Source organism: Neopelma chrysocephalum, unplaced genomic scaffold (genome assembly GCF_003984885.1).
Source record: "Neopelma chrysocephalum unplaced genomic scaffold, ASM398488v2 Primary Assembly neopelma1_92, whole genome shotgun sequence".
Taxonomy (NCBI): domain Eukaryota; kingdom Metazoa; phylum Chordata; class Aves; order Passeriformes; family Pipridae; genus Neopelma; species Neopelma chrysocephalum.
In genome coordinates, this window is record NW_020897754.1 from 31,645 (window position 1) to 51,559 (window position 19,915).

The window sequence follows — 19,915 nt, forward strand, 5'->3', positions numbered from 1 at the left end:
GCCAGCCTGGAGAACTGCCTGCAGCTGCCAAAATTATCTTCTGTACCAGTGGGTGAGAATGAAAAGAGTACTCGCTCGTGAATGCTCTGCGGTTATAAGCCACAGTGTTATTTTTGACCTCAGTGACAGGCATTACTGAATGGCAAGAGAGAAAGCCACTCCTTCCAAGTGAGTAAACGCTGAATAACCTGTCTTAGAATACCAGCTGTTCATACATTCATCTTCCATTGCATATTGAACCTCTCTGCTGCCCTAATTCCACACCCCACTCTCAGTCTCTGCCCCTCTGGATTCATGTCTTGCCAAACACTTTGAACTGTCTGCAGCTTGTGCTCTCTGGACCCATCACCTCCTCCCTCTCCCAGGAATCTTCAGTTTCCTGACCTCCCCGAAGCCACCACGTTAGAAGCCTTGCTGCACATAACTTTTGGATTATTCTTCACCTTTTGCCTTTCTATTTCTTCTCCAGTGCCATCCGAGGCATGATGGACAACCCAGCTCTCCCAGTCCACTGCTTAAATGAGCACCTGCTGCAGGCAAAGGCAAAAATCAGCTGCAATTCAAACTGTATTCATGGAAGCATAAAGTTGATATGGCTCTTTATTGTTTATTATGCAAATATACACACCTGAAGACAATTTTCAGCAACTGACCACTGCTCAAACTCTTTATTATCTGTAAATATAAACACCTGGAGATAATTTTCTGAGCACTGCACAGAATCCTTGATATTCAAAGTAATTGGAGACTGCTGTGAGAGCATAAAGTGTAACTCTCCACTCTCACACTTTTCTATTTGAGGTTTCCTCCCCAGATCCAGAAGGATGTTCATTGTGGATAAACCGTTGGCTGAATTCCTTATCAGCCTCACACAGAGCCCGCACGATGACTCGAAGAGAGCTGTGTCCCTCTGGCTGTTTTAACGTGCAACACAGCCAAGATCTGCTGTAAGTAAAGCAGTTAAATGTGCAAAACACACCAGATGAGATGTCTGCACTTACAAACAATGCAACTTCTGTCCCACGCTCACTTCTGTCTTTTTTTGATCGCTTTGGAGTGTCAGGAACTACCTTGGTATTAGGTTAAGTTCTGGATGATGTAATTAAAATTCACAGTAACTTCTCCATCCCCACAGCTGGAAAGTCAGTACCATCAGGTTTTGCACTCCCCTGGGTGAAGCAGATCACTGGCCATGTTTTCCAAAGACCTCAAGTTTTAGGTGATCAACGTTTAAATACTTCATTTTACTCTCCTCCTCCACATATTCCTCCTCCTCTTCTGTATAAAAGAAGAAAATAAATAAATGAACATTAAATAAATAAATAAAAACAGCAAGAACCGCTTTCTGCCTTTGTGTCAGGTCCTGGAATCCGCTGACGTCAGAGAGAACCGCGGCGAGACCTGCTGGCAGCCAAGTTCTTCTTAAAAAACCCTCCCCATTTCCTGTTTTAGGGGAGTTCCAGAGTTACTATTCCGGCACGAAGTACCGTGACCATGCACGCACTCGGGGAGGACGGCGCATCCCGGGATCGAAGGAAGTGGATCCCACGGCTGCCCCCACCCTCGGAGCAAGGACCAGCACGGAGGGAAGCGGATCCCGGCCAGCTGCTCCCATCCCGGACCCTCGGGCAGTTCCGGCCCCGTGATTTCCGCGCCCGCGGGGCAGCGGCTCCGCACCCATGGAATGCCGAGGGGGCGGCGGGCGCGGCGGCTCCGCGGAGCGGGGGACGGGATCCCGCAAAGGTGATGGGGCACAGGGAGACGGGCCGGGCTTGGATCCCATGGCTAGAGGCGGGCGGGAGCCGGGACGCCGCCGGGGAGCGGCCGCGCCGTCGGGGATGAGCCGCGGTGCAGCCGCCGGTCCCGGGGCGGGGATGCTCCCGCTTTCCCCGGCCCGAGGCTGGAGCACTCTGGCTGCTGCCCTGCGGCGTCCCGGCGGCTGGAAAACCCCTGTGCTGGCAGCGAGAGGGGACCCTCCCTTGGGAGCCGGTCGGGGACACCTCGTTCCCCGCCGCCGCCTGCAGGGTTCGATATAAGGCAGGGCAGTGGCAGGTTGGTGTGTCCTTCCCACCTCCAAACCCCTGGAAGGGAGCGGAGAAGAAAAGGAGACCCTGAAAAGCTGTGGGATAAGGCAGGATGTTTCTCAGGAGACGTTTTGGGCTGCGGAGCTGAAGGCTTGTTTCAGTTATCCATGCCACATTTAGGCATGGGGTCAATAGCAAACATACTGTCCACCCTCATTTGTTCCTTGCTCATTTCTTTCTTTTTTGATCACTTTGGAGTGTCAGGAACCACCTCCCTATCAGGTCAAGTTCTGGATGATGTAATTAAAATTCTTGTTGTTCTAAATGTCACAGACTTCCTATCCTTCAGCTCTGCTCCCAGCCTCCTGTCCACAGGCAACTGCTTTTGCTTTTGGAACAGCTTTGTGGGTCCTGGGCTCTACTCCTCCGTAAATTGGTTGTGGGTTTTTTGTTTTATTTTGTTTTTTGAATCGTGACATTTATTTTTTCAGATCTGTTATCCAATATCTGGCTCTGGCGAGTGGTGGCTGGAGTCCTTAGTGCTGCTGTCATTTTAATTTTGTGTATACAGTTTGGTAAGTCATTTTAAAAGAAAAGATGATTAGCAATAGAAATTTCCAGAGTTTTAGGTTGTCAGAAGTCCATCCAAACCTTAAGTGGTTTATTCAGAACTCACCTTATTTCTAAATTAAATAGATGTTCCATGACATATTTTCAGCATGGAGAAGTCTTTGGGGTGACCTAGTTGTGGCCTTCCAGGACCTGAACGGAGCCCACAAGGAAGATAGAGACTATTTCCAAGGGCCTGGAGTGACAGAACAAGGGGGAATGGCTTCAAACTGACAGAGAGCAGGTTTAGATTGAATATTAGGGAGAAATTCTTCCCTGGGAGGGTGGTGAGGCCCTGGCACAGGTTGCCCAGAGAAGCTGTGGCTGCCCCATCCCTGGAAGTGTCCAAGGCCAGGTTGGATGGGGCTCTGAGCAACCTGGGCTAGTGGAAGGGGGCAGGGAGTTGGAACAAGATGAACTTTAAGCTCCCTCCCAACCCAGGTCATTCTGTGATTCTGTGTTGATTAAAAAATAACGGTGAAGTGCTGGAGAAATTATTCTACTTGTTGCAGTGACATTAGGGAGTGCTAATAAGCAAAGCTATTAATTCAGCTGTGAGGAAGCAACACTTTCAAAAAGTGTAGTTGTCAGAAATATTTATGTTGTAGAAGAGTCCTTGGAGGATACTTTATTATCACCCTCTCAACTGGTTCTGCCAACCTCTCCCTGATCATCCCTTTAAAGGTATGTCAGGAGCCATAAGGGTACAGGACCCAGAGTATTCCATTAGTTTACAATAATTATTTCTGCTGGGCAGAGGTAATAATGTTATGATTAGACTGAGATTATTTGGAATGATGCAGTCAAAAAGCAAAATAAAATGCTCCAGAGACCTTTTCCCGTTGGAAGAAATAGGTAGATTGTTTTTTGTCTTTTCCCAGTAAACCTTTCTTCAGCCAAAGATTTTCCTGTCTGTCCTTCCCTGGAAGTCTGCCCATCAGGTTGGCTGTATTTCCAGAGGAAATGCTACTACCTGTCGGAGAATGAAGCCGACTGGAACTCCAGTCAGAGCCACTGCTCTTTGCACAATGCTTCCCTCCTGGTGATCGAGAATCATCAGGAACTGGTAAGGGAACAAAAGGGGCGTCCTGATTTCACCCTGTTTCACGTCCTGAAGTGAGCTGTCCTTCCAGCCTCCTAAGCTGAACAGTTAGGAAGCTGATGCAAGGCCATGTTGGGTCACAGCCTGCAGAAAACTTCCTGCCTTCTCTCCCTGAAAACAGAAAGTCAGTTTTATCAGTTGATGCTTTTAAAAGTGCCTGAGGGCTTATCTGAGTTAAATTTGGTGCTGCTTACAGCTATAAATACTCAAGTTGAAGGCAACTATCAGCGTAAACACTGTTGCAAATCATTTATCTTTAATTAACAGTTTTATCATATCAAGATAGGTTAATGATGCACAAGTTAGTAGATATGTCAATTGTGACCTTTGGAGTTAGGAGATATCCTAACCACTGCTTGGAGCATCTCTTTCTATATTACACTACAATATTAGGAAAGATTCCACCCTGTACAAAAAACTAGGACAATATATTCTTCCATATCTGTTACAAACCTTGATGGCAGTCCTTGATATTTTAAAACAGCCTCTCTCTAGGTCAGTCAACCCTATCACAGGTACCAGTGCTCTGTACATTTAGGTTTTAATATTGTTTCTTCTGAGACAAAGGCAAGATTGATCCAGGGCTAGAAAGCAAAACAACAAAGACTGTATTTTCATAGCATGAACTTCTTTTCTCATATGGGTTTATTCCTGCAGAGTTTTATGATGAAGATAACAAAGCAAGACCCATGGATTGGACTCTATAAAAGAAATGAAGAGTTCTTTTGGGTAAATGGAAAAGCATTAGACAATGAACTGTAAGTTGACATTGAGAGGTTTTGCTGGTGGTAATAGATAATAGGGGAGTAAGAAAAGATAACTAATACAGATATAGACAGTGACTTGAAGGAAATATCTGTAATTACGTTGGAGGGATGATTATTGAGAGAGAATGGAATGCAATAAAGATTTCATATAGCACTGATACAAGTGTTAGGGGTGAAAGTTAGGAGATAATTTTGTAATTTTCTTAATTTTGAACATAAGATAGGAGCTCATGGCAACAGATGGGATGGCAAAGTGAAAGTTAAACCAAGAGACCACTAAGATACCAAAGCAACCAGTGGAGGAATAGAAGGTTGCAGTAACACAAATTCCTCCTTATAGCATATATTTTGCAAAAGTACAAACCTCCATGTAACCTGCATGAGGTTTGTAGCAAAGAGATTTGGGAGACCTCTAGGAGATGTTTTCATACTTCTTATAGAATGTTCCTTAAAAAAAGGCTGCTGGAGAGAAAGGGGAAGCTGTAAGTTTGTGTTGCAGGAGCTGCTCTGTGGTCATGGCCCTGTGTCCTTGTCCCACCAGTGTCAGGTGCGGGGCAGTTTGTTCCTACCACTGACAGCTGTCCCTTCTTCTCAGGCACTGCTGTGTCTCATCCTGGAGCAGCTGCCTGCAGGAGTTGGTAGAATTATCAGTGATAGTAATAAGCATTGAGATTTCACAAGTCTGAAGTTGACTTAAAAAGTGGAAAATTTAAATACTTTCCAGTTTGTGACATTACTAGTGGTGTGTGACTATATTCAGGTAATCTCCAAGACTTAAGGGCGTGATCTGATAAAGGCATTTGATGCGAGATGTGAGGAGCACATGGGCATCTCGAGCTGAAAATTGCAGTCCTTCCCACTGTTTTATCCCCTGCCTGCAATACAAACATCCACTGATGCTTTCATTATCAGTGATGAATTTCTTCCCATTCTTAGACTTCTGCCTCAGTGCTTGCCTCATACTGACCCTCTTGTCTTTAGGAGGGCGAACACCTCGATGTCTAAACTCAGATGTTATTACAGTCATGGGGATTTGTCCCTTGGCTTTTCCAGAGACCATTCTAGTTGAGCTGGCCCTATGCACAGAACTTTATAGTACTTTGTTTTCAAACAGAGTTGGTGAAGGAGTCTCTCACCTCTTATACAGGGGCATCTGCAGTGTGGGAACTGAGGTTCGCTTCCTGATTTCCACCAGCCCCTGAACCATAGTGCCCTGTTCTATTCTGAGGAAGAGAGAAATGAGAGAGACATTTGTTTTGCACCTTCTGCTGGAACATTTTAGCTGTATAGGAGGATGGGGAAGTCAAAGCTGGTGCCAGTCTTGATAGCACAGCATCCTTGAGACAGGGAAACCCAAATTTCAGTCTCCGGTCTAAGGGTGTGTTTCATACTAAGTGACCACTAGACAAGATTCAGGAGTACTACAAGTCCTAGATTTTGTATTCTGGGCACAAAGTCCCATTAAAAAAAGAAAACCCCTCCTGGTGTTCGCTTCAAAGCACAAGCTGTCATCCTCCTGTGATGCCTTGCCTGTGGCAAATTGGGCTTTGTTCAAGAGAACCCACAGTTGCCTTTGCTCTATCACAATATTCGATCGTGGGTATCAAAGTAATCATGTCTTTCTTCCTTCCAGAATTGAGGTAAAAGGCTCTGGAAACTGTGCCTATCTTGAGTCGAAAGGAGTCTCAGCCTCTGGATGTTATTTAACTAGGAAGTGGGTCTGTAGCTTGACCATTAACTCAGCGCGATGAAGGTGGATGAAGCCACCCCCTGACATTTTCACCTATCTCTGATGTGGTGTCTGCACAGGCTGTGTCAATACTCTGCAACCTGGGAACGTGTCTCAGCTCCTGCCTGAAGGTGAATGACTTTTCTGGTAGCCAGAATTCTCCAGCCATGGAGGAAGCCTCTGATTTTTAAAGATAGCACTTAAAAGGTTTGCTCCAGCACCTTGATAAGTCATTTTCTTGCCCCATTTTTCTAAGTACTGCCCAGCCTGCAGTTTCTTTTTGTTGTGTCATCAGTATTTCTTCCATTAACCCTTCTTTTGGAGGAGCAGCTGCTCTTTCTTTTCCTTTTTGGTGTGCATCTGGCGGTTTTTGTTCTGCTTTTCCCTCTTTGTGCAGGGATGGGTGGTGAGTGGGACTTTCTGAAGGTCTGCCAGTGCCTCTCAGAGGCAGGGGAATGCAGGAATAAGCACTTTTGTTTTAGACAGGATCATAGCAGGTTTCCCTCTCCCAGTTTGATGGGATGCATCTTGTGTGACTCTCCATTGTATTCAGTGTTTTGTTAATGTTATTTTACATTAGCATTGTTAAATCCCAGTGATAATGCTGTCAAGCTAATTTATGTAGCTGCACTGGACCTGAAGTTATCCTTCCCATAGGACTTATTTTAGCCCAAAAACCCCCAGAATAGATAAGAATATTTATTTACCTGAGGATCTGTTTTGATGGGGGGTAAAAGAGTTTGAACTGGCAAAGTAATAGTGAAGCTGCAGGCGTTAATGTGTAAAGTTAGAAACAGTTCTCAGTGTGAACAGGCAAAATCAGGAGAAGAGAAAAAGAGAATTAACAGCAAAGGAGGTTTCTCTGTGGTTTCCTCGCATCCTGTGACTGTCAGAGCGTGAGGCTTCCTAGCAAGTGGTACATTTCTGGTTGGATATTGAGTGTTTCCAGAGAAGGAAGAATGGGAAGTTCACCTTCCTCATTTTCTGTGACAATAGGACTTCACTGTAACAGGACCACACAGTATGGATATTGTCACCAACTTGTGACTTTAGGATGTTTATTAATATATAATCACTAATTTTGCTGAACTACACTTTTTTTAATGGCTTATATTCTTTATAGGCACAGTAACAGGACTCTACAGTGTGAAAAGCCTAATAATCTGTGTATTAACATACATGTTGTGTTGGGAGGGTATTATTCTGCGATGTTTTTAAATTAACCTGGCTCTGAGGGATATGGTATGTGCAATAGTCCCGAAAAGATACTCAATAAATATCCCTACAGAGCCTCCGAATTACAGTGGTTTGTGTCTTAATATTGGGCCATTAAAAGTATTTTTCATTCAGGCACCATTTGGGGAGGAAAAAACCCACCAGACGGAAGCAAAGTAAAATACTCAGGTTTTGAATGTGAAAAAATCTTTAATTGTAATGTTGGGGTTGACACGAAACAAGACATTTGACCCAAAAAATAATGCATTTCACTTCCCAGCTCTTCATAATGTGTCAGACTTTTAACAGAAGCATTTAACCTAAATGTACTTGTGTGGAAATGCTGAAATGGGCACAGTGAAACACACACAGGATGGTAAATTTGGAGGGATAACATGGAATTTTCCACAGTTTCCACATTATTGGAAATTTTTCTGAGAATATTTGCACTGGGGACATAGTAGAGGTACATTTCACAGATTGGATAGAAATTGTGATGGATAAGGAGTATTCATTTACCATTTTGTGTCTCAGCCTTTCTTGCTGAACTGATTTACCTGAATGTTTTCTTTAACTAAAAAAATAAAGTTGCTCTTACAGAATCATAGAGTGGCCTGGGTTGGAAGGGACCTTAAAGCTCATCTCGTTCCAACCCCCTGCCATGGGCAGGGACACCTTCCACTAGCCCACGTTGCTCAGAGCCCCATCCAACCTGGCCTTGGGCACTTCCAGGGATGGGGCAGCCACAGCTTCTCTGGGCAACCTGTGCCAGGGCCTCACCACCCTCACAGGGAAGAATTTCTTCCCTATATCTAACCTGAATTTCCCCTCTTTCAGTCTGAAGCCAAACAGGTTTTTTTATAATTACACTTACATTTATTATTCTTTACATTTACTTTTTTCTTTTTAAACAGGTTGTTTTTTTCCCATCAGTGCCATCTATGGAGAGAGTCCAAAAATAGGAAATTTTGGTTCTGAAAGGGGGTTTGGAGAAACTGTGAGCACAGTAGGTTATAATGAAAGCTCTTCTGTAATCTGACTCTTAAGAGGTGCAGTTACCATTCTCTTCTGTGATGTTAAGAAACAAAGGATCAAGCTATAAACTCACTTTACTCATAGTAGGGTCTGATGAAGTACTTCAATAGCCATTTTTTTTCTTTTTAAATCAGTGACTGCTTAAAAAGTACGTAAGAGCTTCAGTAAGGCCCTGCAAAAACATGTAATTACATGAGCAATAGCAAGAATGCTCAAATAGTAGATGTTTCATGAATATTTTTTAAACCTAAACACCACTACTAATCTGAGAGGGAACAAACCAATCCTCTTCCCTGCACATGTGCTGCACTGAGTTTGGGGGATTTTTGTTGTCGTTGTTTCCTTTTACATAACAGCAGTTTTTCAAATGAGCTGCTGATGCTGCATTTTAGAGAGTAAATCTGTGTTGGGTTTTTTTTTTGTTTGAAGGGAAGTCACTGAAGGTACAGTTTGCTTTTTAATCTCTAGCCCCAGAGTCCTCTATTCTTTCAAAAGGATTTGTTTCTCTCATTGCTTATAAGGACTTTAATTCCAGTCTGTGTGATTTTTGTTAGAGTAACACATTCAATTCATTAAATTTGTTCTTTTTTTTCAAATATATGAATGTAATAAAGGCACTAAGTCGGACTGCTCATAGCATTTTTGTATTCTAGACCTAGAAATAGTGTTTATCCATTCAATACCTAAGTAATGTATTTACTGAGTGCATTCACAGGCATTGATTTCACCACCTCATCGTACCTTCAAGGCAGAAACTGTGGTTCCACGTTAAAGAATTTTCCATCTAAAGGGAAAAAATATAGGTGGAGAGGCAGGTTATCCTCTTTATTTCTTTGCTCTACAAAAGCAAATCTTAAAATCTAAGCCCCTTCCCTAGGTAAGAGTTTGCTTTCAGGTTCCAAGGTTCAACATCAGAAGATGGGAGCAATCAGCTTATTAATCACAAGTTTTACAAGTCACTTCATGTTTGGTCTAGTATCTACCCAGAGCAGCTGGGTAGCAGCTCTTAATAAGATACTGTCCAATAAATGTATTTTTTCCAGCCCTTGATTGGCTTCTGTGAGTCACAATTAGGCTCTAAGGAAAAAAAAAACACCCAAACTTCAGAAAACACTAAAATGCTGAAACCCAAATAACAAGTCCTGAGCTCAGCAGCTGCCTGAGGGACGTGTATGACAGCAGTGGGCCCCAGCACACTCTTCAGCCCCTGCAGATGCCACTTTTCCTGCACGTCACACATCTCACCTACACAGTGCTCATCCTCATCCTTCCTCTCTGCCCTTTCCTAGAGAGGCAGCTGCTTCCAAAGTCTGTCCATATGAAGGCTCAGCACTCCCAAATCTACAGGTGCCAACTTGCAGTCCTGTGACCTGTCACTGCTGACACCTGGCAACTTCTGACTTCCTAGGGAGCACAAAACAGCAATATTCCACGCAAGTCTCATTAAAATTATTTACATTGCAAGTTGGTTTGTCAGTAAAATGGGTCTTCTGACAGAAAACTGCCTGTTGTCTGTAAATTTGGCTCAGAGCTCCAGCAAAGTTGCATTCTTCTTACAGATCCACTTTTTCAGTGTCTGGCAGTTGTCTGCTTGGATCACATTTTTCCTTCTGTAAACAGCACAGTTCTTGTCGGTCTCAATTCTCTTTAGAGCTGTCCTGCTGAGGGAGCAAAAGGAATGCAATGAGTTGTCAGCTTTAGATTCAGTACTAAATTAAAAATACTGGTTAAAAATACTGGTGGAGTCCTGAGTGAGGGGGTCAGGTGATGCCCTTTTGGCAAACAGCTTGAAGCACAGCAGCCAGGAACAGGTGGGATGGGCAGCCCCAGCAGGGTCTGCTGGCTGCTGAGGGATGGATACTTGGGAGCATGAGGGTAAGAAGGAGGAGGAAAGCTCCACATGCAGCCACAATGCTGAAGGACCCTTCGGCTGCACAGATCCCAGCACCCACACTATGGGACAGGCATCACGTTCAGGAGGCAGGCAGCACGTGGTCTGTAAAGTGAGAGAGTTTGTTGACAGTGATTTCAGTAGAAGAAGTGTGTAATAATGTCTCTCAGCATTAATATATACATGAACTGTGGCTGGGGTCGGTCTTGGAAGCAGAAAACCTATGTTTCCAAAAGTGCCTGGCAGGAACCGGCCAACCTGGGGCTGGCTGTGGAATAGACCCTGAATATGTGCCTGAGGCTGCAGGATTAGATCTGTGCTTTCGGAAATTAGCTCAGATCCAGAGTTGTATTTCCAAGCAGAGATACCATACCTTTGCTATTGCCAAAGACACCCCCACACAGACAAATCATCACCTGTTTACTTTTACTCCGTGATCTCCAACTGAACTCCATTGTTTCTTCTTGTCTTGAGTCTTCAACCCAATCCAGATATATTTGGGATCTTTCTCTTTATTGTCTATAAATTCCTGTGGAAAGAGTAGAAGCATGTTAACTTACAGAAGAGCTTTCCTGCTGTGTCCAGGTCACTGTCCTGTCTCAGGCACAGCTTTTAGTCCCTCACATGGAGAGCAAGAGCAGGCATCCTGCCATTGGAAAGCAACCCTTAACAACAGCCCATACACTAGTGATCAGCCACAGTTTTAATTTAGGCTGATGAGCTTCCTGACAGCTGCCAAACAGCAGACAAAAATGTAGTGATGCCCTTCACTCTAATGAGACCAGATTGCAAATCTTGGTCTTTAAGGTAAAAGACTTGTTCCTCGGGGAATCATGAGTTTCTCAGAACCATTTGGTGGTACCTTGCTATTCTTTTCCTAAAGGAAAAGGAGAATGAGGTTTGGCTGTTGAATTTCTATTTAGTGGCTGAATCAGACCTCTCTTCCCAGAGCCAAGGAATAGAAATGTGTGAAAAGTCCCCAGCATTTCCTTCTCCCAGTCAAAACTACTCTGGCTTCCATGCTTGGCATCTCTTGTGCTTCTCCTCTTCAACTCTACTCTGTTGACACTCCCAAAACAGGTTCCTGTCGATGGGGAGACAGATGCTTTGCCCTTGATGGGGTTCTTGCATGTGTACCTGACATCTGATACCTTTTCCCTTGGAGAAATGTTTGGCTAAGGCAGATGCCTGTTGTGTTTTCAGGACTGCTGCAAGACTCACCATCTCAATTTCATCTTCAATGACAAGAAGCTGGGATTTCCTGGCCAGACACTTTTTCTGGCTGTCATCCCAGCTTCTAGCCTCCTCAGAGAAGTAGTAACATCTGCCCCTGTGCAGCTGCCACCCGGGAGGACAGAGCTCACATGTAGTTCCTGTGGGTGGAGAGAGGGGACCATTAGCTCCTACGCGTTCCAGTTGCCTTGTGGCATTTTATGCTCATGTGCCACAAAAGTGGCCAGTCCACACTCCCAAACGTGTATTTCCTGTGTGTGGAGAGAGGTTTGAAGGCTACAGTGCCACTTGTCCCCTCAACTCCCTTGCTGTGGCACCGTGCACATCTGCACTTCCACTGGCACATCCCTGGGCTCTCTCCACCTCCCAGTGCACCTGCCCAGTGGAGAGCACTGGGAGGACCTGGAAGGCTGCAAAGACACTTTTTGTCCTCCCACATTCAGCCCTCATGAAGAGACCCTGTGGGATGTGACAGGATTTGGGGGGTGTGGATTTGAGACATGATGTGACCAGGCACATAAGATGACGTCCAAACTGCTGTCCATGAGGCTGGAGAAGGAACTGTGTTAAGTAAGTGGAATGTTGCTGTTCCCAGGTCAACTTCCCATTTCATGCAGAACATCTAGAAGGAACATCCCCCATGTCTTCTGTCTTGGCTTCCTCTAAGGTTTCAAAGGAAGAGCAAAGGATCAGCCCTCAGAAAAAAACATTGGAATTTGCCAAGAAAAAAAAGATCAGGAAGGTCTTCCCCTGCCTTGTGAACAATTGGTGTCTGGAAAGTGTTCTCCAGGCCAAGGGGAGGATCTACAATATATGGTATTTTTGACAGCAGCTCTTGGCAGAAAGACTTGAAAAGAAAGTACCAGAAACTTTATACCAAAAGAGGAGCAAAACTATCGTCATTAAAATGTTAGTTTAGATTTGGTCTCTGCAGGAACACGAAGCTCCCTGGGTAGTACCAGTGAGTTCCCGTAAATTGTAGGGTATCAGAGAAATGGGAACAGAGACAACAGAAATGTGCACGCAGCATGTCCTGTAGGCTCACCCTGTCCATCTTCACACAGTTCCTCCATGAGCCATTTCAGGAGCACTGCGGGGAAGGTCTTCTCTGAAGAAATGCGATTGCTGCTGCTATTCAGACTATACTGGGACAAACCTTCTGATTTTCCTGCTCTGCCCTTCAAAACTTGAAGAGAGAGAGATTATGGTTAACAACCAGGATAAGGAAATGTGGTCTATGTATGCAGTGCTGTACTGTGAGTGTGAGGATGTGTTTGTGTGTACATTGGCTGGTACAGACAGTCGGTTGTGAGCAAACTCAGTGAGTGAGAAAAAGATGTTCACATGATGGCCTGGGTTGGATGAGACCTGAAAGATCATCCAGTTCCAACCCCCTGCCATGGGCAGGGATACCTTCCACTAGCCCAGGTTGCCCCAAGCCCCATCCAACCTGGCCTTGGACATTTCCAGGGATGGGGCAGCCACAGCTTCTCTGGGCAACCTGTGCCAGGGACTCACCACCCTCACATGGAAGAATTTCTCCCTAATATCCAATCTAAAGCTACTCTCTTTCAGTTTGAAGCCATTTTGCATGTCCTGTCACTCCAGGCCCTTGTAAACAGACTCTCATTTCCCATATTTGTGTACAACTGAACACCCTTAATGCAATACTGAGGGAATTTTTCTTCCAGTTTGTGAGGTTTAACCATGCCTGCGAGGAAGAGATGAAGCAGCTGGCAGGATCTACTCACATTGCTTGGCTTGTATGGCTATGATTCCGAGCAGGATGAGCACAAGGACTCCCAGGACCAGCGCCACATAGAACCAGGCTGAGCACCTGTGTCGACAGCCTCAAGCGAGGCAGGAGGAAGGGCAGATTAAGGTCTTGGCATTATTAAAATGAACACTGCCTGTACTTAGGCAAGTTTCTTCTGTGGAAACAGCAGAGAAATCATCTGCCTAAAATCAGCCTGGTGTTTGAGGGATACAGGAATATTTTACTTATTAAAAATTTGTGTCCATTTTGCATACATGAAATCTAAATATTTTGTCAGACCGAGCAAGTGGTTTTCAATCATTCCATTAAGAATTCTCTCTTTCTCCTTTGAGTTACTTTTCTCAAGCATTGCCTCCTCCCACCTACCCACCCACACCCTGCAAGACCCTGCAGAGCAGTTAAGGGAAAGTATCAGGGGTGATCTGTGGCGTCAGGGATGGTCTGTGGTGTCAGGGATGGTCTGTGGTGTAAGGGATGGTCTGTGGTGTCAGGGATGGTCTGAGGTATCAGGGATGGTCTGTGGTGTAAGGGATGGTCTGTGGTATGTTCCTCCTCTCTGATCTCAAGTGTTAATGTGCCTGTCCTGTGGCTCAAAGCCAACTTCCCTGAGTGCACAGAAAAGGCAAAAACCCCGTTCTGACACCATGGCACAGGGAAGTACCTCTATGCATCTCTCCAGCTGTTTGGCATTCGTCATCTTGTGAGAGTGAATCCCTCAGGAAGAGGCAAAATCCGAGGAAATTTGGGGTCAAGGTGTCAGTTCCACCAGATACAGAGTTGCATTGTCATAACCTCTGTTTTCCTGACCTTGCCTGTGTGAGATGAGCAACTGCCCCATTTTCTGGCTGCCTCGGATATAAGTTGTAATATTCCTCTTTCCAAGGGCCTGACCTTTCCTGGCAGGCAAGTCCTTCAGTACAGGAAGGGTGGAAATCATCAGTGCACTACCAGCACACAGAGAGCTGGGAATTACCCTGCTTCCAAAGCCAAGTGCGTCCCTGTGACTCTTCCTGCAGAGACATTTACAAGAGGATTCCTAGAAAACCATGGAATTTTACTTTCCTTTGCTAAATGTTCAATGTAGGGCACAAAGGCATTTTTAAGAATTAGTTTTGAAATGCCTTTCAACATTGTTTTTACAAGGAAAGTGTGTTGCCTGAGAACCCAGCAGAAAACACCCACTGGATGAAATGATAACTCAGTTTTTTAATGAGAGTGAACGTGAAGACTCGATACCAAGTTTTACCATTGCGCAATAGGAAAGACTAAATCTACAGTAGGAAAGACTAAACCTATAATTAGTAGCCAAACAAAATAGCTAAAATACACTACCAGAAGAGGAAGTCTCTGGTCTGCTGTTGCCTTTGGGTTTCGGCTTCACGCGCAGCTCGGCGTACATGATCACGTTTCCTGTGAGGAGCAGAGAAATGCTGACGTTTGCAGTTGTGCAGATCATTAAGTGGAGAAACAACAAAGAATTATGTAGGAGACTGAGTGTATATGAAAAGGGGAGTGTGTTTCCACAGCTGCTTGTTCAGCTTTTTCTTTTTTCTAGGAAACAACAGGCAAGGTGATGATTTATCGTTTCCTGCTGCTGTCGGGAAGTAAAATCCTCCTCCATAATCTTTGAACTACTCGGGTCCTGTGTGGCTGGATCAGGTGGCAGACTAACAGACTGGATGGATAAGATCTGGATCCTATCCTTAGCGAACATCCCATCTGTTGCTAAGCCATCTCAGAGGGTGACATAGGGGCTTGAGGGGCATCAGAGCCATGACTACTTTGTGGAGCAGAGAGGTGCCAAAGGGAAAACTGCCACTCAGGGAAATGCTCCTGCAGCAAGGTCATTCTTGGGGCATTCCTCACTTGTGAATGTTTATGCCAGGATATTACATGGCGCATGGAAAAGGAGAGGAACGGACCTGATGGTTGGAGACATGCTTTTCCAGATGCACATTGCCAAAACAAAACCAAAGAAGGCATAAAGGTGTGGGTTAGAGTCACATGGATTCTTTCTGAGCGTATATTCAATTTTGTTTTGCTGGGTATTTTGCAGTTAGTTTTCTTCTTTCCATAAATGGAGAGATTTTATCAATCTGAATCAATAATAAGCTTCTGTGCTACTGCCTTTGTGATCACCGGGGCTTTTAAAAAGAAGTGCCTTATGTTGTAAAATCTCACAAATAAGGGAAAAACTTAGCAGAGGAAGAAAGTCTCCTTAGGCTAAAATGAGGTATCACCTGATATGAGAATTGCTGAAGTGTAAAGAGGTTTTACAACAAGAAAACCACTGAGGGCCTGATTGGCAAATAAAGTTTATTCATACAGGTGAGATATTCTATGCTTTAGGGAATCTGACCTAATACACTTGGCTGTTTCCTTTATTTCAGTTTATTAGTTCAATGAACTAACAGAAAATTCGTAAACTATATTTACTGTTCTCAAAAACAAATGCTCATGAAAGTTTTTCTTCTTAGAATGTAAATAATTTTCAGAAAACAGTCAGGGCTTTTAAACTTTTAAATGCACTATAAATGGAGACACTTCTAAACCATGTACTTTAGATAATCTGCTACTATTCTTAATATTTCATCTCTCAAATAAAGATCTATTCCTTTGAAGAATATCTCTAAGTCTGTAAGAGAAAAATTGTACATGCAAGCTGAATATTTAAAAAAATTATTACTTCTATAACAGTGTGTTTTGGCATATGATTATTTGCATGTGATGTCCTTAGACATCAACAAGCGGATTTAAGATATCACATAACCTTAATTTTGCCAGATGCTTCCACACCCTTTACCTAATTTAGCAACAAGGAGCCCTTGTAGTGGGAGGAGATCTCTGTCACTTACTAAAACTGAAATTTCACTTCATTTCTCTGTGCCAATTTGCAGGTGCAGAAAAACATCTCCATTTATTGGAAGTTTCTACTTAGTGGAAGTGCAGGTAGGGATTGCTCCTGGCAGGTTGTCCATTATGGAACATTATGGGCCACCCCATTCAGGTGGACCTGGTCAAGAGGAGATTAAGGAGGGGAACAAGAAGCTAAAGGGGACAGCTAATAGCAGGCTACAGCTGCTTCTAGACTAGTTTGATGACAGAGTTGAACTCTTCTTGGCTTGGCTTTCTGCCAAGGAAAGTTCCAGTCTATCAAGTTTATCCCAATAGTTTCCCATGAGGGAGCTTTCCTTATCATTAGACTGCAAACTTACACATTCTCTGCAACTGTGCCACCAGTGGTTTTTTATATCTTTTCATTTGTCCTCAAAAAATACATTGAGTAGACTTTGAGATAAGAACAGAATTTGGGAGAACTCCAAGAAACTGCATAATTTCACCAAATGAAATCCCTTTCTCATGGATTGGGAAAAGCTAAAGATCTGTAAAGGGACTTTCACTCTCAAATCCAGATTTTACATATTTAAAACACCTACTCAGCTGCTAGAGAACACTGGCAGAAGTTCAACTCCCTGCATGTTTACCTTTCCCGTGCAGCAGAGCTTGGCAGCAGCTCCACCTTAGCAGAACAAAGCTGTGCCCCCCACCTGTGTTTTTTGGTATCTACTTCAATAAATTGACTCTAAAAGTTGCACAAAATGCAGCCAGGAGGAGGTGGGCATGTTCCACTTTCCTAGATATTTGAAGTCCTGCCTAAATTCTGGGAATCTGCCACTCAGAATGCTAATCTGCCGAATTTTCTGTGGTGATTAAATTAAACCTTCTTCATGGTGAGAGTTTGAACCAGGAAGTGCTTTCCCTCAAGCTGCTTCTTTTTCTGCAAGGTAGTCAGTCTGCCCGAGAGAAACTGGGATAAAATCTGGGAAAGGGATGGATGTGGCTACTAGCCATCCTCAGGGAACATTTCAACATGTCCCAGAGTTGGGATATTGCCAAGGCAGAGACTGTGATATTTGCCACAAGGAGCCCCATCACCTTGGAGCCGAGATCCTCACTTGGAGAACCAGCTTCAAATTCCTGCTCCAAACTATTTTAATAGCAACAAACCCCATGTTAGTACACGTTAATCACGAGGACAGAGAAATAATTGTCATCAGGGAAGTATTTCTAGTGTGTTCTATATTGGTATGAGCTCCAATGCTGCTTAATACTATTTGGTGCTTTTTCTGTTTGTGTCAAAGTGAGCAAAAATATAATTGCTAATGAAATCTGTAAGTAACAAAAAGGTTAACAAAGCAGTAAATAAAGGCAGCCCTGTAAGTTCAAGCCTGGTCAAACAAAATTTATTTGAGTATAATCAGATATAAGAGTGAGGGAAGGTGATACTGGCAGTTACAAACAGTGAAGAAAAGATTATTTCAGGGATTTTTGTCTCTATATAACTTTAGGACAGCATAACCAAGACTTGTAGTAATACTGGGTGGATCTCTGGTGCCCATGTTTTTAAAGGAGATGGAAACACTAGAGTATGAACAGAAAAGCATCCACAACAATAATTAGCATTTTTGAGAAGTTAAATATTTAAAACCAAAAGGACATTGAGAAATTACTTGATTATTCTGGTCAGTAACTTCATGTGAGAAAATACCGAGAGTTAAATTCTGTTTGACAAAGGTTTGACAAGAACCATCTAGATGTTAATGAAAAATTTCAATGGAAATTAAAGCCTGCCCTGCTCAAATTCAATCCCTTCCTTTAGACAGCATGATTAAGGAATGTTTTTGGATGTCTTTAAATCAAGATTTGATGTCTGTCTCCCTTTACAAACAAATTATATCATTTTAGATACTGGGCAAAATTCTAGGCAAACCCTCTGTGCTTTGTATTGCACAGGTAACAGCAGTACAAACAATATCCATGGATCCATGAACATACAGTCTAAGGTAGTAGTTCCTGTTTTATATATAATACAGTGAACTCATTTTTATTTTTTGGAGATAGGTCTTGTAAAAATATATTAAAAAATATCATTTTCTGTCATTTAAGTGCATGTTTTCAGAGCACCATCATCACCATTCATCTACATTGTAACTAGAACATCTTCTAAAAATGCTTATTACACATTGTTGTTTCCTTAAGTGATTAAATACATTAAGTACTAATGAGCCTTGAAAGCTCATGAAAGCCTATGAAAATATGCTCTTAGTCTGACATCACAAACATTTTCTATTTTCTCATAGTGAAAAGTTGTCATTCATATTTGCTGTGATCCAGAATTTTGTCCAAATGCTTTCATGAATGAATTTCATTTTTTTTCCAAGTAGTAGAAATGTTACTTCTTAAAAAAAAATAAAATGTTTAAATCATCTCCTTACCTTGAATATTGACTTAATGTGTTACAAATATATGAAGGGATCACAGATTGATAATTTAGGTCTGGAAGAATCACTATTGGAAAATTAAAGAGAAAAGCAGGAAGGTTTTAGGATTTATTCAGTACTTCCTTCAATGGCAGTGACTGCACTCTCAACTGCTACTAGGTTTCTGATTTACTAGTTAATTTAATACTCCTTTTCCACGAATACACCTTAAAATTGATCTGATTTTTGGACTAGGTAGGAATTTGGTGGAGCGTTGTCTTGATCATCTTGTTCATTTAAAAAGAAATATTATGCCCATTATTCAAAAATGAATACTTTTTCTTCCTCATTCTGCTTCTTAAAACAAGGGACCCAATCTGAGCCACTGCTCCTTAGTGGTTCTGACTTGGGAGTAGCTTTGCTGACTTATACCTCATGAGGATTTCTTCCACTATTTTCAGCTCTTCCCGCTTCCCATGCCTTCTGCATGCAGCATGTTATAACCTTCTTCTAGTTTTATCCAGTGACAGTATTAAATGTGAAAGAGAGAGAGACAGAGAGAGCACATGAGAGCAAACACTGTCTACCCAGGAGAGGATGAGGTGCTTTACCTGGAACTGGTGTCTGAGAAGGAACGTGTGGTTTTTCCCTCGGCAGCATTGCCACATCCGCATATGTGACATCCCCTGCCATTGATGAGCAAGTCCCTCTGAGCTGTGGAAAGAGCAGGTTTAATACAGTGGGTTGCATCCTGTATCAGTTTTGCCTGCCTCCAGAAGTCACATACACCGTGTTATGGCTCTGAGAATGGCTGAGAAACATCAAAAAGGAAGGAAGTTACTCCTTTCAATACAGCTTCAAAGCCTATAGAGACGTTCTGTCTCTTCTTGTGTGATCTCTTGCCCTTCAGAATACAGGAGAAAATGAAGACTAAAAAACATTCTTTTTAATAATATATATTAAAAAAAAATCTTGTTGGTCAAAGCAGTGTGAAGTTTATAAGGAATAATCAAAAATGGGCTTTCACAAGTGCTGGTTCTCATGAGAAGCGCTAACGCAATACAATCAACGTTGTGCTGTATTATCCTCATGTCCATGATCTTACACAGCCTATCCACCTAAAAGAAAGAAAAATAAGATATATATCAGTGTCATAGTTTGAAATTGGACCCCCTTCGAGAATAGGGGGGCTCAGAGGTGATTGGGTGCCAGGGCAGTGTTCCCTGGAGGGACAATCACCGTCCACGTTGTTCGCTTCTGCTCAAAATCATA

The 19,915-nt window shown here is 43.1% G+C and overlaps 2 protein-coding genes across 4 annotated transcripts; one reads left to right on the plus strand and one right to left on the minus strand.

Moving 5' to 3' along the window:
- The first annotated feature begins 1,630 nt into the window (after positions 1 to 1,630).
- Positions 1,631 to 9,113, plus strand: LOC113972466 (C-type lectin domain family 2 member L-like). 3 transcript variants are annotated; one of them, XR_003535914.1, is made up of 6 exons: positions 1,631 to 1,743; positions 2,516 to 2,599; positions 3,515 to 3,699; positions 4,393 to 4,493; positions 6,136 to 6,362; positions 8,361 to 9,113. XR_003535914.1 is itself a non-coding variant. In XM_027693576.1 (5 exons), exons 1-5 carry the CDS (start codon positions 1,680 to 1,682, stop codon positions 6,251 to 6,253), a joined length of 552 nt encoding a protein of 183 aa, XP_027549377.1. In that variant the 5' UTR covers positions 1,631 to 1,679; the 3' UTR covers positions 6,254 to 8,048. The 3 variants fall into 3 exon arrangements, 1 of the variants encoding a protein (XP_027549377.1); XR_003535915.1 differs by having other exon boundaries at positions 3,563 to 3,699; XM_027693576.1 differs by lacking the exon at positions 8,361 to 9,113 and having other exon boundaries at positions 6,136 to 8,048.
- Positions 9,114 to 9,586: 473 nt separating this feature from the next.
- Positions 9,587 to 14,911, minus strand: LOC113972467 (killer cell lectin-like receptor subfamily F member 1). Its single transcript, XM_027693578.1, has 6 exons — positions 14,715 to 14,911; positions 13,357 to 13,455; positions 12,651 to 12,791; positions 11,594 to 11,745; positions 10,789 to 10,901; positions 9,587 to 10,142 (listed from the first exon to the last, which is right to left on the minus strand). The coding sequence occupies exons 1-6, from the start codon at positions 14,836 to 14,838 to the stop codon at positions 10,007 to 10,009; spliced, it is 765 nt and encodes a 254-aa protein (XP_027549379.1). The 5' UTR covers positions 14,839 to 14,911; the 3' UTR covers positions 9,587 to 10,006.
- Between the last annotated feature and the right edge of the window lie 5,004 nt (positions 14,912 to 19,915).